General features: G+C 52.8%; 1 protein-coding gene across 1 annotated transcript in view; it reads left to right on the top strand.

Moving 5' to 3' along the window:
- The first annotated feature begins 12,004 nt into the window (after nucleotides 1-12,004).
- The window catches only part of PLD4 (phospholipase D family, member 4), a 15,989-nt gene continuing 7,969 nt past the window's right edge, over nucleotides 12,005-20,024 (top strand). The window contains exons 1-11 of the mRNA XM_011951576.1: nucleotides 12,005-12,152; nucleotides 14,286-14,375; nucleotides 14,835-15,028; nucleotides 15,910-16,093; nucleotides 16,468-16,588; nucleotides 17,142-17,269; nucleotides 17,901-18,101; nucleotides 18,907-19,046; nucleotides 19,173-19,338; nucleotides 19,425-19,521; nucleotides 19,927-20,021. Of these exons, the coding sequence (XP_011806966.1) occupies nucleotides 12,126-12,152; nucleotides 14,286-14,375; nucleotides 14,835-15,028; nucleotides 15,910-16,093; nucleotides 16,468-16,588; nucleotides 17,142-17,269; nucleotides 17,901-18,101; nucleotides 18,907-19,046; nucleotides 19,173-19,338; nucleotides 19,425-19,521; nucleotides 19,927-20,021 (1,443 nt within the window). The 5' untranslated portion in view covers nucleotides 12,005-12,125. The remainder of the gene's footprint in view (nucleotides 12,153-14,285; nucleotides 14,376-14,834; nucleotides 15,029-15,909; nucleotides 16,094-16,467; nucleotides 16,589-17,141; nucleotides 17,270-17,900; nucleotides 18,102-18,906; nucleotides 19,047-19,172; nucleotides 19,339-19,424; nucleotides 19,522-19,926; nucleotides 20,022-20,024) is intronic.

Below are 20,024 nucleotides of genomic sequence, written 5' to 3'. Positions count from 1 at the left end.
GAAGAAGGACAATGATCACAGAGGGAGAGGCTGAAATAAAAGAAGGAACAGTGAATAAAGAAATTGCTAAAAGTGTCTGGGCATGGTGACTTACGCCTGTAATCCCAGCACTTTGGGAGGCCAAGGCGGGTGGATCACCTCAGCTCAGGAGTTCAAGACCGCCCTGGGCAACATGGTGAAGCCCCACCCCTACTAAAATACAAAAAAATAGCTAGGCGTGGTGGTGTGTGCCTGTAGTCCCAGCTACTCAGGAGGCTGAGGCATGAGAATTGCTTGAGCCCAGGAGGCAGAGATTACAATGAGCCAGACTGCACCACTGCACTCCAGCTTGGGCTACAGAGTGAGACTCCGTCTCAAAAAAATAAAAATAAATAAAAAATTTTTAAAAAGGAAATCATTAAGAGTGGATAATTCTAAATACACTCTCACTAGATAAATAATATTTAGTTAGACAAATATATAATTATTATAGTTAGATAAATATATCATCATTATAAACATTTAATTTATGGAGTTTAAAATAATAATATTACAAGTGCTATGGTCAGGCAAGTATCAGTAAAAAGAAAGCTGGTGTGGCTAAACTAATATTCTCTCTTTTTCTTTTTTTCTTTCTTTTTTTTTTTTTTTGAGATGGAGTTTTGTTCTTGTTGCCCAGGCTGGAGTGCAATGGTGCAATCTTGGCTCTCTGCAACCTCTGCCTCCCGGGTTCAAGAAATTCTCCTGCCTCAGCCTTCCAAGTAGCTGGGATTACAAGCATGCAGCACCACACTTGGCTAATTTTGTATTTTTAGTAGAGATGGAGGTTTCTCCGTGTTGGTCAGGCTGGCCTCGAACTCCCAACCTCAGGTGATCCACCTGCTTTGGCCTCCCAAAGTGCTGGGATTACAGGCATGAGCCACCACACCTGGTGCTAAATTGATTTTCAAAAAAATATATTTTAAGACAAAAACCATAATTATTGAAAAGAAGGCCAGTATATAATGATGAATAGTATTGTTCAGAGGATATAAAGATTCAAAACATGTATGTACCTGAAAACACCCATAAGTATGGGGAAAAAATGAACAAGACTGCAAGTAGAAATTGATAATTCTATCAAAAAAGAAAATTTCAACACAACTCTCTCAGTGACTGCCACGTCAAGCAGACAAAACATTAATAAAAGGTGAATAAGATTCCAACAGCACCATTTGCGAGCTGGATTTAAAGCCATAGCTAGACGTGACCTTTGGAGAGGACACATTTTGCTCAGGTGCGTGTGGAGCACTTACAGCAATGAGCACACACTTGGATATAAGGCCGGGCTCAACGCACTTCAAATCCCAGTGTCATATGACTTCGCTTTCTAAGCCAAACATAATTCAACTCTCAATCGCTCACTGAGGAAGAGTATTAAAATACATTGGAAACCTTACATCAGATTTCTAAATCATTCATGAATGAAAGAAAGCGTGAAATATTTAGAACTAAATGATAATTTATTCCTTACACACTTACATTAGTAAAGAGAGCAACTGAACATTAAAAAGTTAAGCATCCAGCCGGGCACGGTGTCTCACGCCTGTCATCCCAGCATTTTGGGTGGCCGAGGTGGGCGGATCACCTGAAGTCAGGAGTTTGACACCAGCCTGGCCAACATGGTGAAATCCCATCTCTACTAAAACACAACAATTAGCCAGGCATGGTGGCGGGCACCTGTAATCCCAACTACTCGGGAGGCTGAGGCAGGAGAATTGCTTGAACCCAGGAGGCAAAGGCTGCAGTGAGCCAAGATGGTGCCACTACACTCCAGCCTGGGCCACAGAGCGAGACTCTGTCTCAAAAACAAACAAACAAACAAAAATGTTAAGCATCCAGCTGAAGGAAGTCTAAAACTGACAATAGGAATATACTAAGAAAGTAGAAGGATGAAGATAAAGGTAAAACATAAATAAATGAAAAACAAAACAAAATTAGAACTAAAAATACCTCAAACTAAATTAGAACTAAAAACAGAACTAACATATATAAATTTGATTTATTGAAAAAATTAATAAAACGGCCACAAGATCTCTGAAGGGAAAGACCGGCAAGAGGCACAAACCCTACTGAGAAATGAGAGGAGGCTGCTCTACAATGCAGCCGAGGGCGACATGAGCAATCTCCTAGCAAGGCAACTTGGAAAATTACACAAAATGGACCATTTCTAGAAAACTGTTATTTGCCAAGTTTGAGTCATAGAGAAACAGAAAGCCCGAAGAGTCCTATAATCCTAAAAGAAATTAAGAAGTTAAAATCTTCCCACAAAGATGTCAAAAATCTAAGACAGTTTTACATGTTCTGCCAAAATTAAAAAGAATATTTTATCCCATTTTTACAAATTTCAAAATGTAGGGAAAAGTGGGCACGTGACCCAGTTCACTGTAGGACTCTCTTACAATCTAACACAAAGACAGAACTAGTGTGTACCGAGGAAGAAGAAGCACACTCTTGGGCACAGATGAAAAATCCTGCACAAAATATTGCCCTATCCAATCTCAAAATGTGGAAAAAGTACCGCTGACCACTGCACCCCCAACGCACCGTCAAACATCCATGTATAACTTTTGACTCCCGCCAAACTGGATGACTAATAGCCGACTGTTGACCAGAAGCCTTACAGATAACATAAACAGTTGATTAACACATATTTTATACGTTATCTGTATTATATGCTGTAATCTTACGATAAAGTAAGCTAGAAGAAAGAAAATACTATTAAGAAAATCATAAGAAAGAGAAGGCCGGGCGCGGTGGCTCAAGCCTGTAAACCCAGCATTTTGGGAGGCCGAGACGGGCGGATCACGAGGTCAGGAGATCGAGACCATCCTGGCTAACATGGTGAAACCCTGTCTCTACTAAAAATACAAAAAACTAGCCAGGCTAGGTGGCGGGGGCCTGTAGTCCCAGCTACTGGGGAGGCTGAGGCAGGAGAATGGCGTGAACCCGGGAGGCAGAGCTTGCAGTGAGCTGAGATCCGGCCACTGCACTCCAGCCTGGGTGACAGAGCGAGACTCCGTCTCAAAAAAAAAAAAAAAAAAAAAGAAAGAGAAAATATATTTGCACATCATCAAGTGGAAGTGGATCATCCTAAAAGTCTCCATTCTCATTGCGTTCACAATAAGTAGGCTGAAGAGGAGGGGGACGAGGGGGGCTTGGCCTTGCTATGTTAGGAAAGGCCGAGGCGGAAAAAAGTTTGCATGTAAGTGGACCCATGCAAGTCAAACCTGTGTTGTCCAAGGATCAAACTGTGTATGATATTTTGGTTCAGTTGGGATTATTCCAGGAATCCAAGGTTAATTTAATTTTAGAAAATTTCTAAGTCACTCCATTCACTTATTAAAGGAGAAAAACCATATTGTCATCTCAATAGTTGCCCCAGCAGCACATGGTGCTTCTAAAGAAGGGAGAGACTTGCTTATCAGACCCCACATCTCAGAACAAAAACATGATAATGAATATAGAACAGCACAGCACAGAGATAAACAGATTGATGGAATGGGAAAGAGAACCAGGACAAAGACCTGCACATGTGGCGACTTGAGTTTGCCAGAGCTGGCCCGACGCATCTGTTGGAGGAAGAGGGAATAGTCCTAAATACCCACAAGGAAGAGAAGCGAAATAGATCCCTGCCTGCAGTCTTTCAAAACAGTTGGTTCAGGTGCATACAACACCTCAATGTGAAAAAAAAATGGGGGCCATTAGAGCAGAGTATTTGACTTTATACCCTTAGATAATAGCAAAAGAAAAAAAATGCTTGCAAAAAAATCTCAGATTTCTCTTACTAGTATTATTGGCTATAGAGATATTGAAATTGTTATTGTGAAACCATGTTAAATACAGGGTAAGCTAAAGCTAGTAATTACATTAAAGTCGTTAGGAGCCAAAATTTTCCATATAAGAGAAATGAAATACAAGTACAAAATCAAAGAAATTAAGAAAAACTCTTTTTTTTTTTTTTTTTTTTTTTGAGACAGGGTCTCTGCTGTGTCACCAAGGCTGGAGAGCAGTGGTGTGATCTTGACTCACTGCAGCCTAGACCTCCAGGGCTCAAGCGATCCTCCTACCTCAAACTCCCACATAGGTGGGACCACAGACGTGCACCACCACGCCTGGCTAATTTTTTGTATTTTTTGTAGAAATGAGGTTCTGCTATGTTTCCCAGGCTGCTCTCAAACTCCTGAGCTCAAGCTTTCTACCCACCTTGGCTTCCAAAGTGCTGGGATTACAGGCGTGAGCCACTGTTCCCAGCCTAAGGAAGACTTTTAATGTTAAATTTGAATTGAAACTATCAAGAGGAACTCATCATTTAACCTGGGTTTCTAAATGCCATTTCCCCACTTTAAAGATCCATGGACTCCTCAGTAAGTAGCTGAGTCCAGGTCTGGTGCAGGAAATGTGTAATAAGATAAGGCTGGAACATCTCGTTGTGGCAGAAAGCAGCTGAATTAAGATGCATAGATTATTGGAATCATGAAAAAAGAAGAGTGGCCAGAATGATGGATTTTGTTAGTGGGGTAATGGTACTGCGATTATGCAGGAAGCTTTCCTTCTTGATTCAGAAATGCATACTCAAGTACTTAGAGGTAAAATATCATTTACTTCAGCCCCTTACTTTTAAATTTTCCAGCAAAAATGATGAAAGAGCTCCCATACGATGGCTGAGCTGGATCAAAACGCATTAAATATATAATAATCTATGAGTCCATAATGATACATCAAAAAGTCAAAGAAAGAAAACTAAAGCAAAAAGCAAACAAAAACTCATCTGCCATCATCAGAGACAGCCCATTGCACAAACCCCTTACCCTGAAAATTGGTAATTAGAGAGAAAGATTCAAGCTTTTATCCTGCCTCGCCAGCAGGAACTACACACACGTTGCAAGTATTGCCGACTCAATTCCAGGCCGCCGCAATGTCACATAAATGTTTTAGTTTTCCAGTGCATACAAAAGTTATCTTTACACTTTACTGTAGTCTAGTAAGTGTACAATACCATTAAGTTGAAAAAAAGGATGTACCTTAATTTTAAAATATCTTATTGCTAAAAAATGCTAATAATCACCTGAGCCTTCAGGGAGTTGTAATCTTTTTGCCAGCGGAGGTCTCGCCTCAGTGCTGCTGACTGATCAGGGTGGTGCTTGCGGAAAGCTGGAGTGGCTGTGGCAGTTTCTTAAATAAGACAATGAGGTGTGCCGCGTCAATGGACTCTTCCTTTCGTGAAAGCTACACTCCCCACAATTCAAGTACAGATGGTCCCATCTTAGGACAATTCGACTTAACGATTTTTCAACTTTGTGATGGTGCAAAAGTGATACACCTTCAGTAGAAACTATGCTTTGAGCACCCAACCACCATTCTGTTTTTCATTTTCAGCGTAGTATTCAATAGATTACACAAGGTATTAACACTTCATTACAAAGCGGGCTTTGTGTTAGGTGATTTTGCCTAACTCTAGGGTGAAACCATATGCCTGTTGGCCACGTTTCTTTCTGTTTGTTTGTTTGTTTTGTTTTGTTTTTTGAGAAGTAGTCTCACTCTGTTGCCCAGGCTGGAGTGCAGTGCAGTGGTGCCATCTCGGCTCGCTGCAACCTCCACCTCCCGGGTTCAAGCGATTCTCCTGCCTCAGCCTCCTGAATAGCTGGGCCTACAGGCACCTGCCACCATGTCCGGTTAATTTTTGTATTTTTAGTAGAGACAAAGTTACACCATGTTGGTCAGGCTAGTCTCAAACTCCTGACCCCGGGTGATCCATCCACCTTGGCCTCCCAAAGTGCTGGGATTACAGGCGTGAGCTACCAAGCCCAGTGTTTGCATATCTTCTTTTCAGAAATGTCTGTAAGTTGGCCAGGTGCCGTGGCTCACACCTGTAATCCCAGCACTTTGAGAGGCCGAGAAGGGCAGATCACAATGTCAGGAGTTCGAGACCAGCCTGACAAACATGGTGAAACCCCAGGCTGGAGTTCAGTGATGCAATCTTGGCTCGCTGCAACCTCTGCCTCCCGGATTCAAGGGATTCTTGTGCCTCAGCCTACGGAGTAGGTGGGACCACAGGCATGCGCCAATATGCCCAGCTAAGTTTTGTAATTTTTGTAGACACAGGGTTTTGCCATATTGCCCAGGCTGGTCTTGAGGTCCTGGGTTCAAGTGATCTGCCCACCTCAGCCTCCCAAACTGTTGGGATTACAGGCGTGAGCCACCTCACCTAGCCTGCATTTTTGACATGATATATTATTAATTGATACATAATTTTTGTACATATTCAAGGGGTACATGTAAGATTTTATTACATGCATAGGATGCGTAATGATTAACTCAGTATTTAGGGTGTCCATCACTTCAAGTATTTGTCATTTCTACGTGTTGGGAACATTCCAAGTCCTCTCTTCCAGCTATTTTGAAATAAACAATACATTGTTGTTAACTATAGCTACCCTACTCTGCTATCAAACATTAGACTTATTCCTTCCATCTTCCATCTTACTGTGTATTTGTACTCATTAAGCATCCTCTTTTTGTCCTTCCCCTCCACTGGAAGGAAATAATGTATACAGTGGTCCATTTTCAAGACAAAGTACCTTAAATTGGCTTAGGTCAGCAAGCTACAGAGAAAACAGGATATACTAGGCCCCTGGTTGGATAGCCAACGCCTGCTTGTCGCCCCTGCCCCCCACACCTACTTAAGTTACCCTCAGCCAAACCAAAGAAGTTTGGTCTAAGATAAAAGTTTACTAGCCTGTAAAATAGCTCACTTTGTCTGTTCTTATGAGCCTGCCCAGCTACTTAGGTCATAAGTCAAATACTTGAAGAGCCCCTTAGCTAACTAGGATTGCAATGCATTGTGGGCTGCAACAAAATGCAGCAAGACAACCCTAAAGAAAACACCTAAAGCCCCTGCCCAACAACCAATAGGTGACGTCCAGGAATGTCGTGACCCCATAGTACTCAGCCTATGAGGAACCGGGGGAGGGACCTGCGCACTAGGGGACAAATTGCTTGTTGAAACTGTGCTGGGTGTGCCAGCCCACCAGACACCCAATCTTGCAAGACCGTCATTAAAAGTCTCACTTTGGCTCTTCTCCGGGTCTCTAAGTCCATTCTTTGGGTGTGGATGGGTGAGTTTGTTTCTCACACACCCACGCAGCCTTCCTAGGCTCTGGGATCTATCGTTCCATCCTCTGCCTCCAGAGGTCGACTTTTTTCGCTCCCACCTGTGAGTGAGAGCATGTGATGTTTGTCTTTCTGTACTTGGCTTATTTCTCTTAACATAATGACCTCCAGTTCCATCCATGTTGCTGCAAATGACAGGATTTCATTCTTTTCATGACAAAATAGTATTCCATTGTGTGTGTGTGTGTGTGTATATACGTGTATATGTGTATAGATATGTGTATATATCACATTTTCTTTATCCATTCATCCTTTGGTAGACAGGTTGATTCCATGTCTTGGCTAGTGTGAGTAGCACTGCAACAAGCATGGGAGTGCAAGGATCCCTTTGATGTACTGATTTCCTTTCCTTTGGATAAATACTCAGTAGTAGGACTGCTGGATCGTATGGTAGTTCTATTTTTAGTTTTTCGAGAAACTTCCATACAGTTCCCCATAATGGCTTCGCTAATTTACATTCCCACCAACAGAGCGTAAGAGTTCCCTTTTCTCGGCATCCTTGCCAGCATTTATTTTTTGTCTTCTAGATAACACCAATTCTAACTGGGGCGAGATGTTACCTCATTGTGGTTTTGATCTGCATTTCCCTGGTAACTAGTGATACTGAGGTTTTTCTCATATGCCTGTTGGCCATTTGTATGTCTTTTGAGAAATGTCTGTTCAGATCTTTTGCCTGATTTTTTTTTTTTCCGAGACTGAGTTTCGCTTTTGTCGCCCAAGCTGGAGGATTGCAGTGGCACGATCTCGGTTCACTGCAACCTCTGCCTCCCGGGTTCAAGTGATTCTCCTGCCTCAGCCTCCCGAGTCGCTGGGATTACAGGCACCTGCCACCAGGCCCAGCTAATTGCTTGTATTTTTAGTAGAGATAGGGTTTCGCCATATTGGCCAGGCTGTTCTCAAACTCCTGACCTCAAGTGATCCGGTTGCCTTGGCCTCCCAAAGTGCTGGGATTACAGGCGTGAGGCACTGCGCCCGGCCTATTTATTTTTTAGAGTGTCTTGCTCTGTCACCCAGACTGGAGTGCAGTGGCATCATATTGACTCACTGCAATCTCTGCCTCCCCGGTTCAAGTGATTCTCCTGCATCAGTCTCCCGAGTACCTGGGATTACAGGCATGTGCCACCACGCCCAGCTAATTTTTGTATTTTTTTTTTTGAGACAGAGTCTCGCTCTGCCGCCCAGGCTGGAGTGCAGTGGCCGGATCTCAGCTCACTGCAAGCTCCGCCCCCCGGGTTTACGCCATTCTCCTGCCTCAGCCTCCCAAGTAGCTGGGACTACAGGTGCCCACCACCTCGCCTGGCTAGTTTTTTGTATTTTTTAGTAGAGACGGGGTTTCACCGTATTAGCCAGGATGGTCTCGATCTCCTGACCTCGTGATCTGCCCGTCTCGGCCTCCCAAAGTGCTGGGACTACAGGCTTGAGCCACTGCGCCCGGCCTAATTTTTGTATTTTTAGTAGAGATGGGGTTTCATCATGTTGGCCAGGCTGGTCTCAAACTCCTGGCCTCAAGTGATCTGCCCACCTCAGCCTTCCAAAGTGCTGGGATTATGAGCTACTGCACCTGGTCACATTTTAAAAAAAAAAAAAAAAAAACATTTTTTTTAGCAACAGGGTCTCACTGTATTGTGCAGGCTGGTCTCAAACTCCTGGTCTGGAGAGATTCTCCCACCTTGGCCTCCCAAAACTCTGGGATTGCAGGCGTGAGTCACCTTGCCCAGCCTGCTGGGAGTTTTTATCATGAAGCAGGGTGTTGAATTTTATCACATGCTTTCTCTGCATCTATTGAGATGATCATACGGTTTTTGTCCTTCAATCTGTGGATTTGACATATTGCATGTATTGATTTGTATACGTTGAACTATCCTTGCATCCCCAGGATAAATCCCACTTAGTCATAATGTATTATCTTTTAATGTGCTATTAGATTCAATTTGCTAGTATTTTGTTGAGGATTTTTGTGTATCTATTCATTAGGAATCTTGACCTGTAGTTTTCTTTTTTGTTGTTGTGTTTTTGCCTGGTTTGAGTATCAGGGTAATGCTGGCCTCATAGAGTGGGTTAGAGAGAATTTCCTCCTCTTCAGTTTTTTTGGAACAGTTTAAGGAGAAATGGTATTAGTTCTTTTTTGTAAGTTTGGTAGAATTTAGTAGTAAAGCCATCTGGTCTGTAGGCCAGATGTTGTTGTTGGGAGATTTGGCCCGGTGGTGTTGTTGGGAGATTTTTATTACTGTTCCAATCTCATTACTCCTTATCGATCTGTTCGGGTTTTCTGTTTCTTCCTGATTCAGTCTCGGCAGGCTGCGTGTGCCCAGGGATGTCTCCACTTCCTCCAGGTTTCCAGTCTGTGAGTGTCTAATTTCTCAGGCAGTCTCTGGTGATCTTTGGTATTTCTGTAATATCAGTTGTAATGTCTCTTTTTTGTTTCTGGTTTTGGTTATTTGGCTTGTCTCTCTTTTTTTCTTCATTATCAACTTAGACTATTTTCAGCTTCCATTTATGATGGGCTTATCAGGACATCGCTTCATGAGGTGAGGCGTGTCTGATGCGCTTACGGCGGGGTTTAAGTGCTCCCACAAGCCTGCTCTGACAGTCTGTACTGATTTGGGGTAAAAAGAAAAAACACCTTAGCTCTGCTGACAAATAATGAGTCGTATTTTCCCACAAAGATAAGTTTTGAAATAACAAAGGAAATTAAAGAAAAAGTGTTTTGCTTCATGGGAAATCCCCAAAGTCCCTCCCTGCACCCCATGGGACCCAAGGGCCCTAGACCTCAGGGCGGGGCCTGCAGCAGAGGGAGCAGAGCCAGCAAGGAGCTGCCCTCAGGTGGGTCCTGGCCACACAGCCAGCCTCAGAGCCACTGAGGGGCCTGCCCTGGGCTCTGAGTCTAGAGGCCCCTTCCAGCCTCAATCTTTCTTCCAGGGTACGCAGCCTGAGGGGCCAAGAGGACAGTCAGCCGAACCCTGAGCCCAAGGCCCAGGACTCCCTGCTTAAATGTCACCAAGCCTGGATCCATCCTCCCAAGGTGGAGCTGCCGGAGCTGTACCCAGTCCTGCTGGCCTGAGGGGCAGCCAGGGGCGGCGACGAGGTGGTTTTCTGGGGCTGCAGATGAGCTTGGACCCACGGGCTGGGTGTAGCATGTGGGCTCATTGAGGCCCCTCACGAGGTGGGAAAATCAGAGAGGGGCTGGCTGGGGCTGGCCCTCCTGCAAGGACTTCTGAGAGCACTCCAAGGAGCCCTGGGGTCCTCCACCTGTGCCTGGCCTTCCAGGCCCTCGCACACCATTGTTGTCAAGACAGAAGAGACTGAGCGCGGTGGCTTATGCCTGTAATCCCTGCATTTTGGGAGGCCAAGGCGGGCAGATCATCTGAGGTCAGGAGTTCGAGACCAGCCTGACCAACATGGTGAAATCCTGTCTCTACTAAAAAATACAAAAATTAGCCGGGCGTGGTGGCAGGCACCTTAATCCCAGCTACTCGGGAGGCAGAGGTAGGAGAATCGTTTGAACCCGGGAGGTGGAGTTTGCAGTGAGCCGAGATAAAACCATTGCACTCAAACCTGGGGTACAAGAGCAAAACTTCTCTCAAAGGAAAAAAAAAAAAAAAGAAGAGAATCTATTCTGTTTAACTGCCTTTAGCTTGAGGGCGGGGAAGGCAGCCTCCCTTCATACTCATGCCCCAGCCCTGCAAATGTCACAGCAGGGTCCACCTGGCTGCCCCTCCCCATACCCAGAATAACCCCCACCCAGAGTCCCTGGAGGACCCAACCCTCGGGGGCATGCCTGGGGCACAGCTGCATTCAGGCATCCAGCAACCCAGCCAGAGAGCAGAGGCTCCCCAACCATGGCCGGGAGGTAAGGACTGACCCCAAGGCCAAATTGGAGCAGCAAGAAGGTGAAGGGCAATCTGGGAGGGGCTGGGGGAGGCTGGATCTCTTCCCCATTCACTTCCTGGCGCACCCAAACTGGCCCCAGGGGTGCATCTGACAGGCCCCACCCTTGGGAACTGCACCCTGCTGACAGGTGTCCTGCAGGCACCCTGAGGCCAGCACCCTGGACCCCTGCCCTACATAGGCCTTACAAGGAGGAGCCAGGGTGGACACCCAGACCGCACTGAAAAGTAGGGGTGTTCTCAAGGTCCCAGACCCTACTCAGGGACCCCAGTCAGGGGTAGGGAGTGGGAGGCAGAGCCCCTTGCTAGGAGCCTCTATCCAAGCCTACCTTTTCAGATATGCCAGCGAGCGGCCCCAGCTTCGTTCTCCAGGATAAAGACCCTAGTTACCTCCACTGCTCAGCCTCCCTTGCAGCTAAGTGTAGCCACATGACCAAGTTCTAGATCAAGTCCCAGATCACAGATAAGTGGAAGTGCCCTGTGGGACTTCCAGGAAGTCTCCTCTGAGATGTCCCTTATTCTCTGCTAAGAACACAGAGGCAATGGCTGAGCTCCAGCAGCCATTGTGAGGCCATGAAGGCAGGGATCCTAGGGACTGGGGTCTGAAAACTGGAGGGGCCGGGCTCCCAGTGGCAGTGGAGCAATGCCATCATCTCTAGCAAGGCTATCTCTAGCCTGCCAGCCCCTGGACCTGCTTAGTGTTCGAGAGTAAAGAACGACCTTGCTGAAGCCACTGTTCCTTAGGTCTCTGTGGCCTGTAGCTGAGCTTGACTGATTCGTAGGCCTGTAACTGGAGGGCCTCTACCTTGAGGGAGTGGGGTGTAGATTTTTCCTGGAGGTGAAGGTTCTCAGCCCCACCCTCTAGCCCGCCCACCCAGCTCCAGCCGTCTGTTTCTGTCTCGGATGAGAGGGGGCCTCTCAGGACAAAGAGGAAGTAGCTGGAAGGGGAAGCAGCGAGCTGCAGAGAGGAGGAGGTTGGTGTGGAGCACAGGCAGCACCAAGCCTGCCCCGTGAGCTGAGGGCCTGCAGTCTGCGGCTGGAATCAGGATGGACACCAAGGCAGGACCCCCAGAGGTATGTACCAATGAGGCCAGGGCAGATGAGAAAAGCCAGGCCTGGGGAAAGGGCTGCTGTCTGCCTCCCTATGGCCTCAGCCTCCCAGCAACCCCAGGTCCAGAGAGTCACGCAGCCTCCAGCTAGTCCTGTAGATGACTGGCTCCTTCCCCAGTCCGTGCAGCTGGGTGATACCCAGCCAGGTGACAGCTGGGCCCTCTACCTCTGCCTGGGACTGGCAGCCCTGCCTAATGCCCTGCAGGGCAGAAAATCTGGCACCTTCAGCCATGACCTCTGATGCCTGCAGGGTCTTACGCTATCTACCATGGGACTAGGGGGCTAGAGCCCTACTCTGCAGGGGTCTCTCAGTTCGAGCCAACCTGGCTTGCGGGCCTCCCAGGTGCCATTGCAAGAGGAGGTGGTGAGGCACTCTGGGGTCTGTAGTCCTGGGAGGGGCCTTGGACGGACTCCAAGTCTGAGATGGGGCCTGCAAGAGGCAGGGCCTCTGTGCTCTGAGCTGCCTGTCTGCCTGGAGCATTTAAGGGAGCAAGGCCCTCTCTGGTGAGGGCAGGGAGGGTGGGGAGCAGCTGTCCAAGGATGGCCCTGGCACCTTGTTGCCCAGCCACAGCCCAGGATTCCATGTTTCCTCTCATTGCCCAGCCACAGCCCAGGATTCTGTGTTTTCTCTCTGACAGTTAGTGGGGGAGGGCAAAGGCCGGATGCTGGGCCCTGAATCCCTGGGGACAGTGGGGACATGGCAGGCACCCTGAGGTCCCCTCTGCGTGGTGGGGGGAGCACCCCCCAGAGTTCAGCTCTGGGGTGGGGGGCGGCACCCGACCCACCTCTGCAGGACACCCCGGTGTGGGGGGAGTTGGGCCTCAGTGACGTGGCCTGAGTCCCCATCCCCACACTTGGTTTATGCTCCTTCCCAGTCTCCCATAATGCTTGGTCTCTAGGGCAGACACAGCCCAGGCCCGACTCCTGTGGCGTTCCCACCCCATGCTGAGGCAGGCCAGGTTCTCAAAGGCCTCATCTCTGACCCGTGGGAGGACAGCCTAGACGAACCCCAGTGGCCTGGAGGCCGAGCTGGCTGCTCCTGGGTGGACAGCCAACCCACAGAGCCCCTGGGTCCCAGCGCCCAGCCTGGCTGCAGACACAGGCACTCAGCACTGCCCAGGCCCAGGCCCCTAACCTTGGAGACCTCCCCATCCCGGCCAGGGCCCAGCCAGCTCCTGTCCTGGTGGATGTCTCAGTCAGAGGCTGGCCAGCCAGGTGTCCACGCTGGGCACAGACCCCCCCTGCACCCGGGGAGGGCGCCTGTGTATTTGTGAGGCACCCTTCCTCATCGTGGCACCTGGGGCAGCCTGACTGCTTGCTTTGGGGGTGGGATTGGGGGTGGGAGCCCATATGCCACGGGGCCCAGATGGCCTGGCTCCCAGCTCCTTAGGGGGTGACCGCTCTGAGGAGACAAGGCGAGTCCCTGTAGCAGAGGACAACCCCCTCCCCCAGCAGGGCAGGGGTCTCACTCCGTCGCCATCTCTGCCCTCTCCATGCCTAGCCTCTCCAGCCGGGGTGCTGCCCAGTTGACCCCTCTGACCTGTGGCTCTCAGGAGGGGCTGTCGTGGGACCAAGACAGGAGCCCAGCCCAGGAGGGAAGCAGTTATTTATAGGCCAGCAATAAGAGGACCAAGCGACAAAAGCAGAAATGGGGCTTTCAGACAGTTTCAGTCGTGGTTGAAACAGGGAACTGAGACACAAATACCTAGATACTCACTGAGCATCCCTGAGTGGGAGACCCTGAATGGGGAGACACAGAAAGCCGGGGCATGTGACCAGGCACAGACGCCCACCCCGCCCTGCACGCTCGGCCCAGCCTCAGCCCTGGGGACCGCCTTAGCAGCAGTCCCTCCGGCTTGGCCAGGGGGACAGGGCAGGTGACATGTGGCCGGCTGCAGGCTCCAACACCCACACGGCTTGTCCTTGTGGAAAGCATACCCCCAACATCCAGGGTGTGACCTCGGGCATGAGTGGGGGGCTTTTGGGGCCTTATGTGGGTGCTGTGCAGGGGTGTCTCCAGTGCCTAGCTGCCCAGGCACTGAGGGGCAGTTCTGGGCGGGGCTGGAGCTGCTGGTGATGCCAGGCTGCCCTGTGCAGACGCTGAAGCCTCTTCGGAGAGCAGCAGTGACCCCCATGTGGCCGTGCTCCATGCCGCCCCGCCGCCTGTGGGACAGAGAGGCTGGCACGGTAGGACTGGGGGGCCCCAGGGAGGAGGTGGCTGGGATCAGTGGCCTTTCAGAAGCTGTGAGCCAGAGTGGAGAGGACACAAGCAGCCTTGAGGGGGCCTCCACCCTCAAGGAGGGGAGCAGAGATGCCCTGACCGGTGGGCAAGGCAAGCCTCCCTGGGCTGCTTCCAGACCTTCCCTTTATCCCCCCGCTGGAGGTGCTGGGAAGAGCCAGTCACCACGAGCCACAGCATTGCAGAGTGGGCGGCAGGCCCCCCGACCCCCGCCACCACCCTGGGCTGGGGCCCTTCTCTGTATCACCCTCCCCTCTCCCTCGTCCACCCTAGTCCCACCCCAGCGGCAGCACAGCTGCAGGGAAGTCAAGATGGTCTCTGTCTCAGCACTGGAGGGGCCATGGTGGCCCAGCCAGAAGTCAATCCCCCACCTGTCCTGGTGACCCTGCGGGTGCTGCCCCATCCAGTTGCAGGTCCTGGGAGCGCTGGCTATGCTGTGGCTGGGCTCCATGGCTCTTACCTACCTCCTGTGGCAAGTGCCCCGTCCTCCCACCTGGGACCAGGTGCAGCCCAAGGACGTGCCCAGGTCCTGGGGGCATGGTTCCAGCCCAGCTTTGGAGCCCCTGGAAGCGGAGGCCGGGAAGCAGAGGGACTCCTGCCGGTAAGTGAGCCCATGGAGGCCTGCGGGGGCGGGTCTCCGTTTGGGGCTGCTGCCTGTGTTTCTGCCCTTGGATCTGCCCATGAGATAAGGGCGGCCCTCTACCAGCTCCTCTAGGAAGGTGCAGGTCACCAGGGAGGGCCACAACCATATGAGCTGGAGTGGGGGCTGGGGACGGGGCAGGCGTGTGGTGCTTTTTGCAGCAAACAAAGGCTGCCACCCGGGGGATCTGACAGGCTGGAAAACACTGCCTTTCAGAGGCTCACCCCCTCAGTCTTTCCACTCCTGGAGGGTAGTGTCACTGTCCCCTCCCGCCCCTCAGCCTTCCCTCCCACCCTTCTTTCCCTGCGGTTGGGGTCCCGGAATCGCAGGACTGCCCTGGAGGAACCTGTTGGGCCATCTTGCACACATTCCCTGGAAATGGGATCTCGCCTGCCCCTGGCCCAGCCTTTCCCTTCCAGGCCAGCTCTGGCCGCCACCAAGAGCTTCCACACCAGGAGGGCACCCCAGACTCCAGACTCCACCGCTCTGCTCTCCTCTTCCCGGCTTCAGGAGCAGCTGCTCCCTGTGGGCAGTGCCGCAGGGTTGGGTGGGGCCAGGACCCCCTGGTCTAACCTGCTCTGGACCAGGCAGCCCCTCTCAGGCTCCTTCCCAACGTGCTCCTGGGTGTTCCGCCCCAGCAGCATGCTGGGCTCAGGCCCACCCTGCCCAGTCTGTTTTGTTGCCTATACCTTAAACCCTTACCCTGCACACTTGGCCTGAGCTCATCCCAGGGGCCACCTGAGCAACAGTTGCTCTGGCTTGGCAGCGGGATGGGGCAGGTGATGTGAGGCGGGTTGGGGGCTCCCGCACCCATACTGAGCCCAGTGTGGCTCTCTCCACAGGCTTGTCCTTGTGGAAAGCATCCCCCAGGACCTGCCATCTGCAGCCGGCAGCCCCTCCGCCCAGCCTCTGGGCCAGGCCTGGCTGCAGCTGCTGGACACTGCCCAGGAGAGCGTCCACGTGGCTTCATACTACTGGTCCCTCACAGGGCCCGACATTGGGGTCAACGACTCATCTTCCCAGCTGGTGCGCCCCGCCCTGACCCCACCGCATCCTGGTGCTGGAAACACAGCAAGTCAGGCTGCCCATCTATGCAGGGGTCTCGGGCACCAGGCCCGGGGGCTCAACTCGGTGGTAGGGTCTAGCATGGAGCAGGGATTAGGCCACTCCCTCGGGGGCTCTAAGGGCAGAGGTGTCAAGGAGCTGGGCCTCTGGGTGACTAAACACTCAGACTGTGCTGGTGCAGTTTGGCTCTCAACCAAGGGTCATCCATATACTTGACCTGACCTTGAGCTGTGGGCAGTCACAGGTGGGCCTCCTGAGGAGGGCATGGGTCCTAGTGGGGGTGCGGAGGAGCGGGCAGCCTGAGGGCAGCGCTCATGGCTGGCCGGGCCCTGCAGGGAGAGGCCCTTCTGCAGAAGCTGCAGCAGCTGCTGGGCAGGAACGTTTCCTTGGCTGTGGCCACCAGCAGCCCAACACTGGCCAGGAAGTCCACCGACCTGCAGGTCCTGGCTGCCCGAGGTGGGTACCTGCACCATGCTGGGCCCCACTGCCCTAGCGTCAGGCATGAGCTGTCTGGCTGGCACCACGGGACAAGGAAAAGGGGCGGGGGTGGGAAAGGTGTCCTGGGCTTCCTTAGGACACCCCAGGAGGGCAGGACCCAGGGCTCCGAGGTCCTTTGAGTCAGCTTCACCTGGGCATAGGGCTGGTTCCAAGGAACCAAAAGTGCCATTTTCCACAGGGCAGAGCATGGGTGGCCTCGGAGCCCTGCTGAGCCCCGCAGCTCTGACCCCTGGCTGGAGGCTCAGGCTGGGACCTCTGGCTGGGGAGCAAGAGGCCATGGGCAGTCACCACAAAGGCAGGCTCTGGAGCTGAGCTGCCCAGAGGGATCCTGGGCCAGTCTATCCCTCAGTGTCCTCACCTATAAAATGGGGATGAGGACAGCAGCAGCTTAGTAGGGACTGTTGTGGGGACATCCAAGTCAACCCCACTGTCACAAGCTTGGGGCCAGGCTCACCATGAAGCTGGCGTTTCGCAAGACCTAGTCCATCCCATTGCCTGAACTCTCCACCAGGTGCCCAGGTACGACGGGTGCCCATGGGGCGGCTCACCAGGGGCGTTTTGCACTCCAAATTCTGGGTTGTGGATGGACGGCACATATACATGGGCAGTGCCAACATGGACTGGCGGTCCCTGACGCAGGTGAGTGCCAGGGCCCTAACACAGGAGGCCCGCCTGAAGCTCTTCCCCTCCTGAACTCTGGGGACCTGGCCTGACATCTCAGTGCATCTGGAGAAAGTCGTGTAGCACTGTTTACAATGTCACCATGGCAGAAACAACTGGAGACTGGGCTAATAAATGATGGAATTCTACACAGTCACTGAACTCATGCTGTGGAATCACATTAATGACCTGGAAAGATGTTCAAGTCACATTATCCAGGGAAACATGCAGATTACAAAACACACACCTTTTTAGGAAAAGCAATGCATGAAAAATGTGTCAGAATGGTCATGGCAAAGGCAAGCCTGGTTATCACTTGACAGTGGTATTAAGAATGATCCCGTTCTTAATGCCTTGATGCATTTTCTATTGTTTTTGTAATAAACACGTATTGCTTTGATCATTGCAATACAATGTTCAAAACCACAGGGACCCGCTGGGCACTCCTCCCAGCAGCACACTCATAGGTTCCTACAGGCAATGCTTCCCACAAATGGGGCCCCGTGGGGCAGGGGCTGTGCCTGCCCCAGCATCCCTGGCCTGGGTGGAGTGGGGTGGAGGCCCCACAGAGCAGTTTTTCTCCCACAGCGCCTGACTTTGGTCCCTGCAGGTGAAGGAGCTTGGTGCTGTCATCTATAACTGCAGCTACCTGGCCCAAGACCTGGAGAAGACCTTCCAGACCTACTGGGTGCTGGGGGTGCCCAAGGCTGTCCTCCCCAAAACCTGGCCTCAGAACTTCTCATCTCATATCAACCGTTTCCAGCCCTTCCAGGGCCTCTTTGATGGGGTGCCCACCACTGCCTACTTCTCAGTAAGACGGATTGAGAAGGAGCCCATCAGAGGCCCCTGTTCTCCCCTGGCTGGCCAGACCCACAGGGAGCCCTCTGGGCTGGCCCTGCAGACACCAGCAGCATCAGCTGGGTCTTCAGGCAGCCAGCACCATGGGTGGGACTGTGGCCCTGGGGTGAGCAGCAGGCTGGCATCAGCAGGCTCTGGGCTGTGCCTGGAGGCAGGCTTGGCTCCAGGAGGACAGCTGGTCAGCACCATCCCTGGGAAACAGGCTGCCTAGGAGGTGATGGGAGGCCCTGAGGCCCTGGGAGTCTCCAGACTCCTGGAAGAGGCCAAGGGGCTTAGCTGGGCGCTGGAGAGGGAGGGGAACCCCACTTGCTCTGTGGGGAAGGAAGGGAAGAGTGAGGGGTGGGCAGATTCTCCTTTATGAGCCGACGGGAGTGGGGGTGGACAGCCCCCCAGCCAGCCCAGGGACTGGTCTGCAGTAGAGGCTGTATCAGAACAAGGGAAATCTCCCTAGATGGGGCGGGGGGGGGGGGTTGGCACCCTGAAGGGAGTGGAGAAGCGTCCCCATGACCAGGAACTGTTTCTGGGAGGTCAATCCAGCCTGGAGCCCAGGGTGGTCCAGCTGCTTCCCCGCGCTCCGCCAGGCCTCAGCCAGTCCCCAGGACCCCTGTTGAACCGACCCCTTTTTTCGTCAGGTTTCCAGGCACCTGGGCCCCATCCCTCCACCACCACGTGGGGCCTCTTGGGCGGTGCATGGTGGGGTCACAAGTCCAGGATGGGCTGGGCTGGCAGAGCCTTCAGGGACCCCTCTCCCGTCACAGGCATCGCCGCCGGCACTCTGTCCCCAGGGCCGCACCCCTGACCTGGAGGCGCTGTTGGCGGTGATGGGGAGCGCCCAGGAGTTCATCTATGCCTCCGTGATGGAGTATTTCCCTACCACGCGCTTCAGCCACCCCCGCAGGTAGGTCTGAGCGGGAGGCGGGCAGCCTGCTCTGCTGATGGGCAGCTCCTGGGCACGTCCCCTCCTGCTGGGACCCCTGCCGGGCCCAGGGCTTGTAAGCAGAGCCCGGCCTCTCTCCACCCCAAGGTACTGGCCGGTGCTGGACAACGCGCTGCGGGCGGCAGCCTTCGGCAAGGGCGTGCGCGTGCGCCTGCTGGTCGGCTGCGGACTCAACACGGACCCCACCATGTTCCCCTACCTGCGGTCCCTGCAGGCGCTCAGCAACCCCGCGGCCAACGTCTCCGTGGACGTGGTGAGGGCGCGCTCCCAGCCGGGCGTGGGCGTGGGGAAGGCGCCCTCCTCCCGCCCTTCCTGACGCGCTGCCTCTGCTCCCCCAAGAAAGTCTTCATCGTGCCGGTGGGGAATCACTCCAGCATCCCGTTCAGCAGGGTGAACCACAGCAAGTTCATGGTCACGGAGAAGGCAGCCTACATAGGTGAGCGCCAGCAGACCACGGCGGGCGGGCGGGCGGGCGGGCCCCAGGGTGGCCAGGCACGGGCCAGGGAGGCAGTGGCTTTGTGACCGGCGTGGACAGCTCAGGACAGAGGGGCTGCCGCTGAAGGGGGACGGGGTCTCCATGGAGGTCCGGGAACCAGGCCACCCGCCGGTCACCCGGCCCCGCAGGGCCCCAGAACACCGAGTCAGGACGCCTGGCGCCGCGGGATGAGGCTGGAGTTCCTCCGCGACCAGCTGTCCCTCCCGCTTCCCGGCTGGGGTCTGAGGACAGTGGAGGGGACCAGCTGCCAGCCGTCCCCAAACCGCAGCCGGGCCTGGCGCCGAGCGGGCTGCGGAGAGGCCTGTGGGAGCCGGCGCCCCAGCGCCCCCTCCGTCCTCCCCACAGGCACCTCCAACTGGTCGGAGGATTACTTCAGCAGCACGGCGGGGGTGGGCCTGGTGCTCACCCAGGGCCCCGGCGCGCCGCCCGCGGGGGCCACGGTG

The sequence above is a fragment of the Colobus angolensis genome, unplaced genomic scaffold (genome assembly GCF_000951035.1).
Source record: "Colobus angolensis palliatus isolate OR3802 unplaced genomic scaffold, Cang.pa_1.0 Scaffold32, whole genome shotgun sequence".
NCBI classification, from domain to species: Eukaryota; Metazoa; Chordata; class Mammalia; order Primates; family Cercopithecidae; genus Colobus; species Colobus angolensis.
The sequence above is the reverse complement of the archived record's forward strand: the minus strand, read 5'-3'. Positions and strand labels throughout refer to the sequence as shown.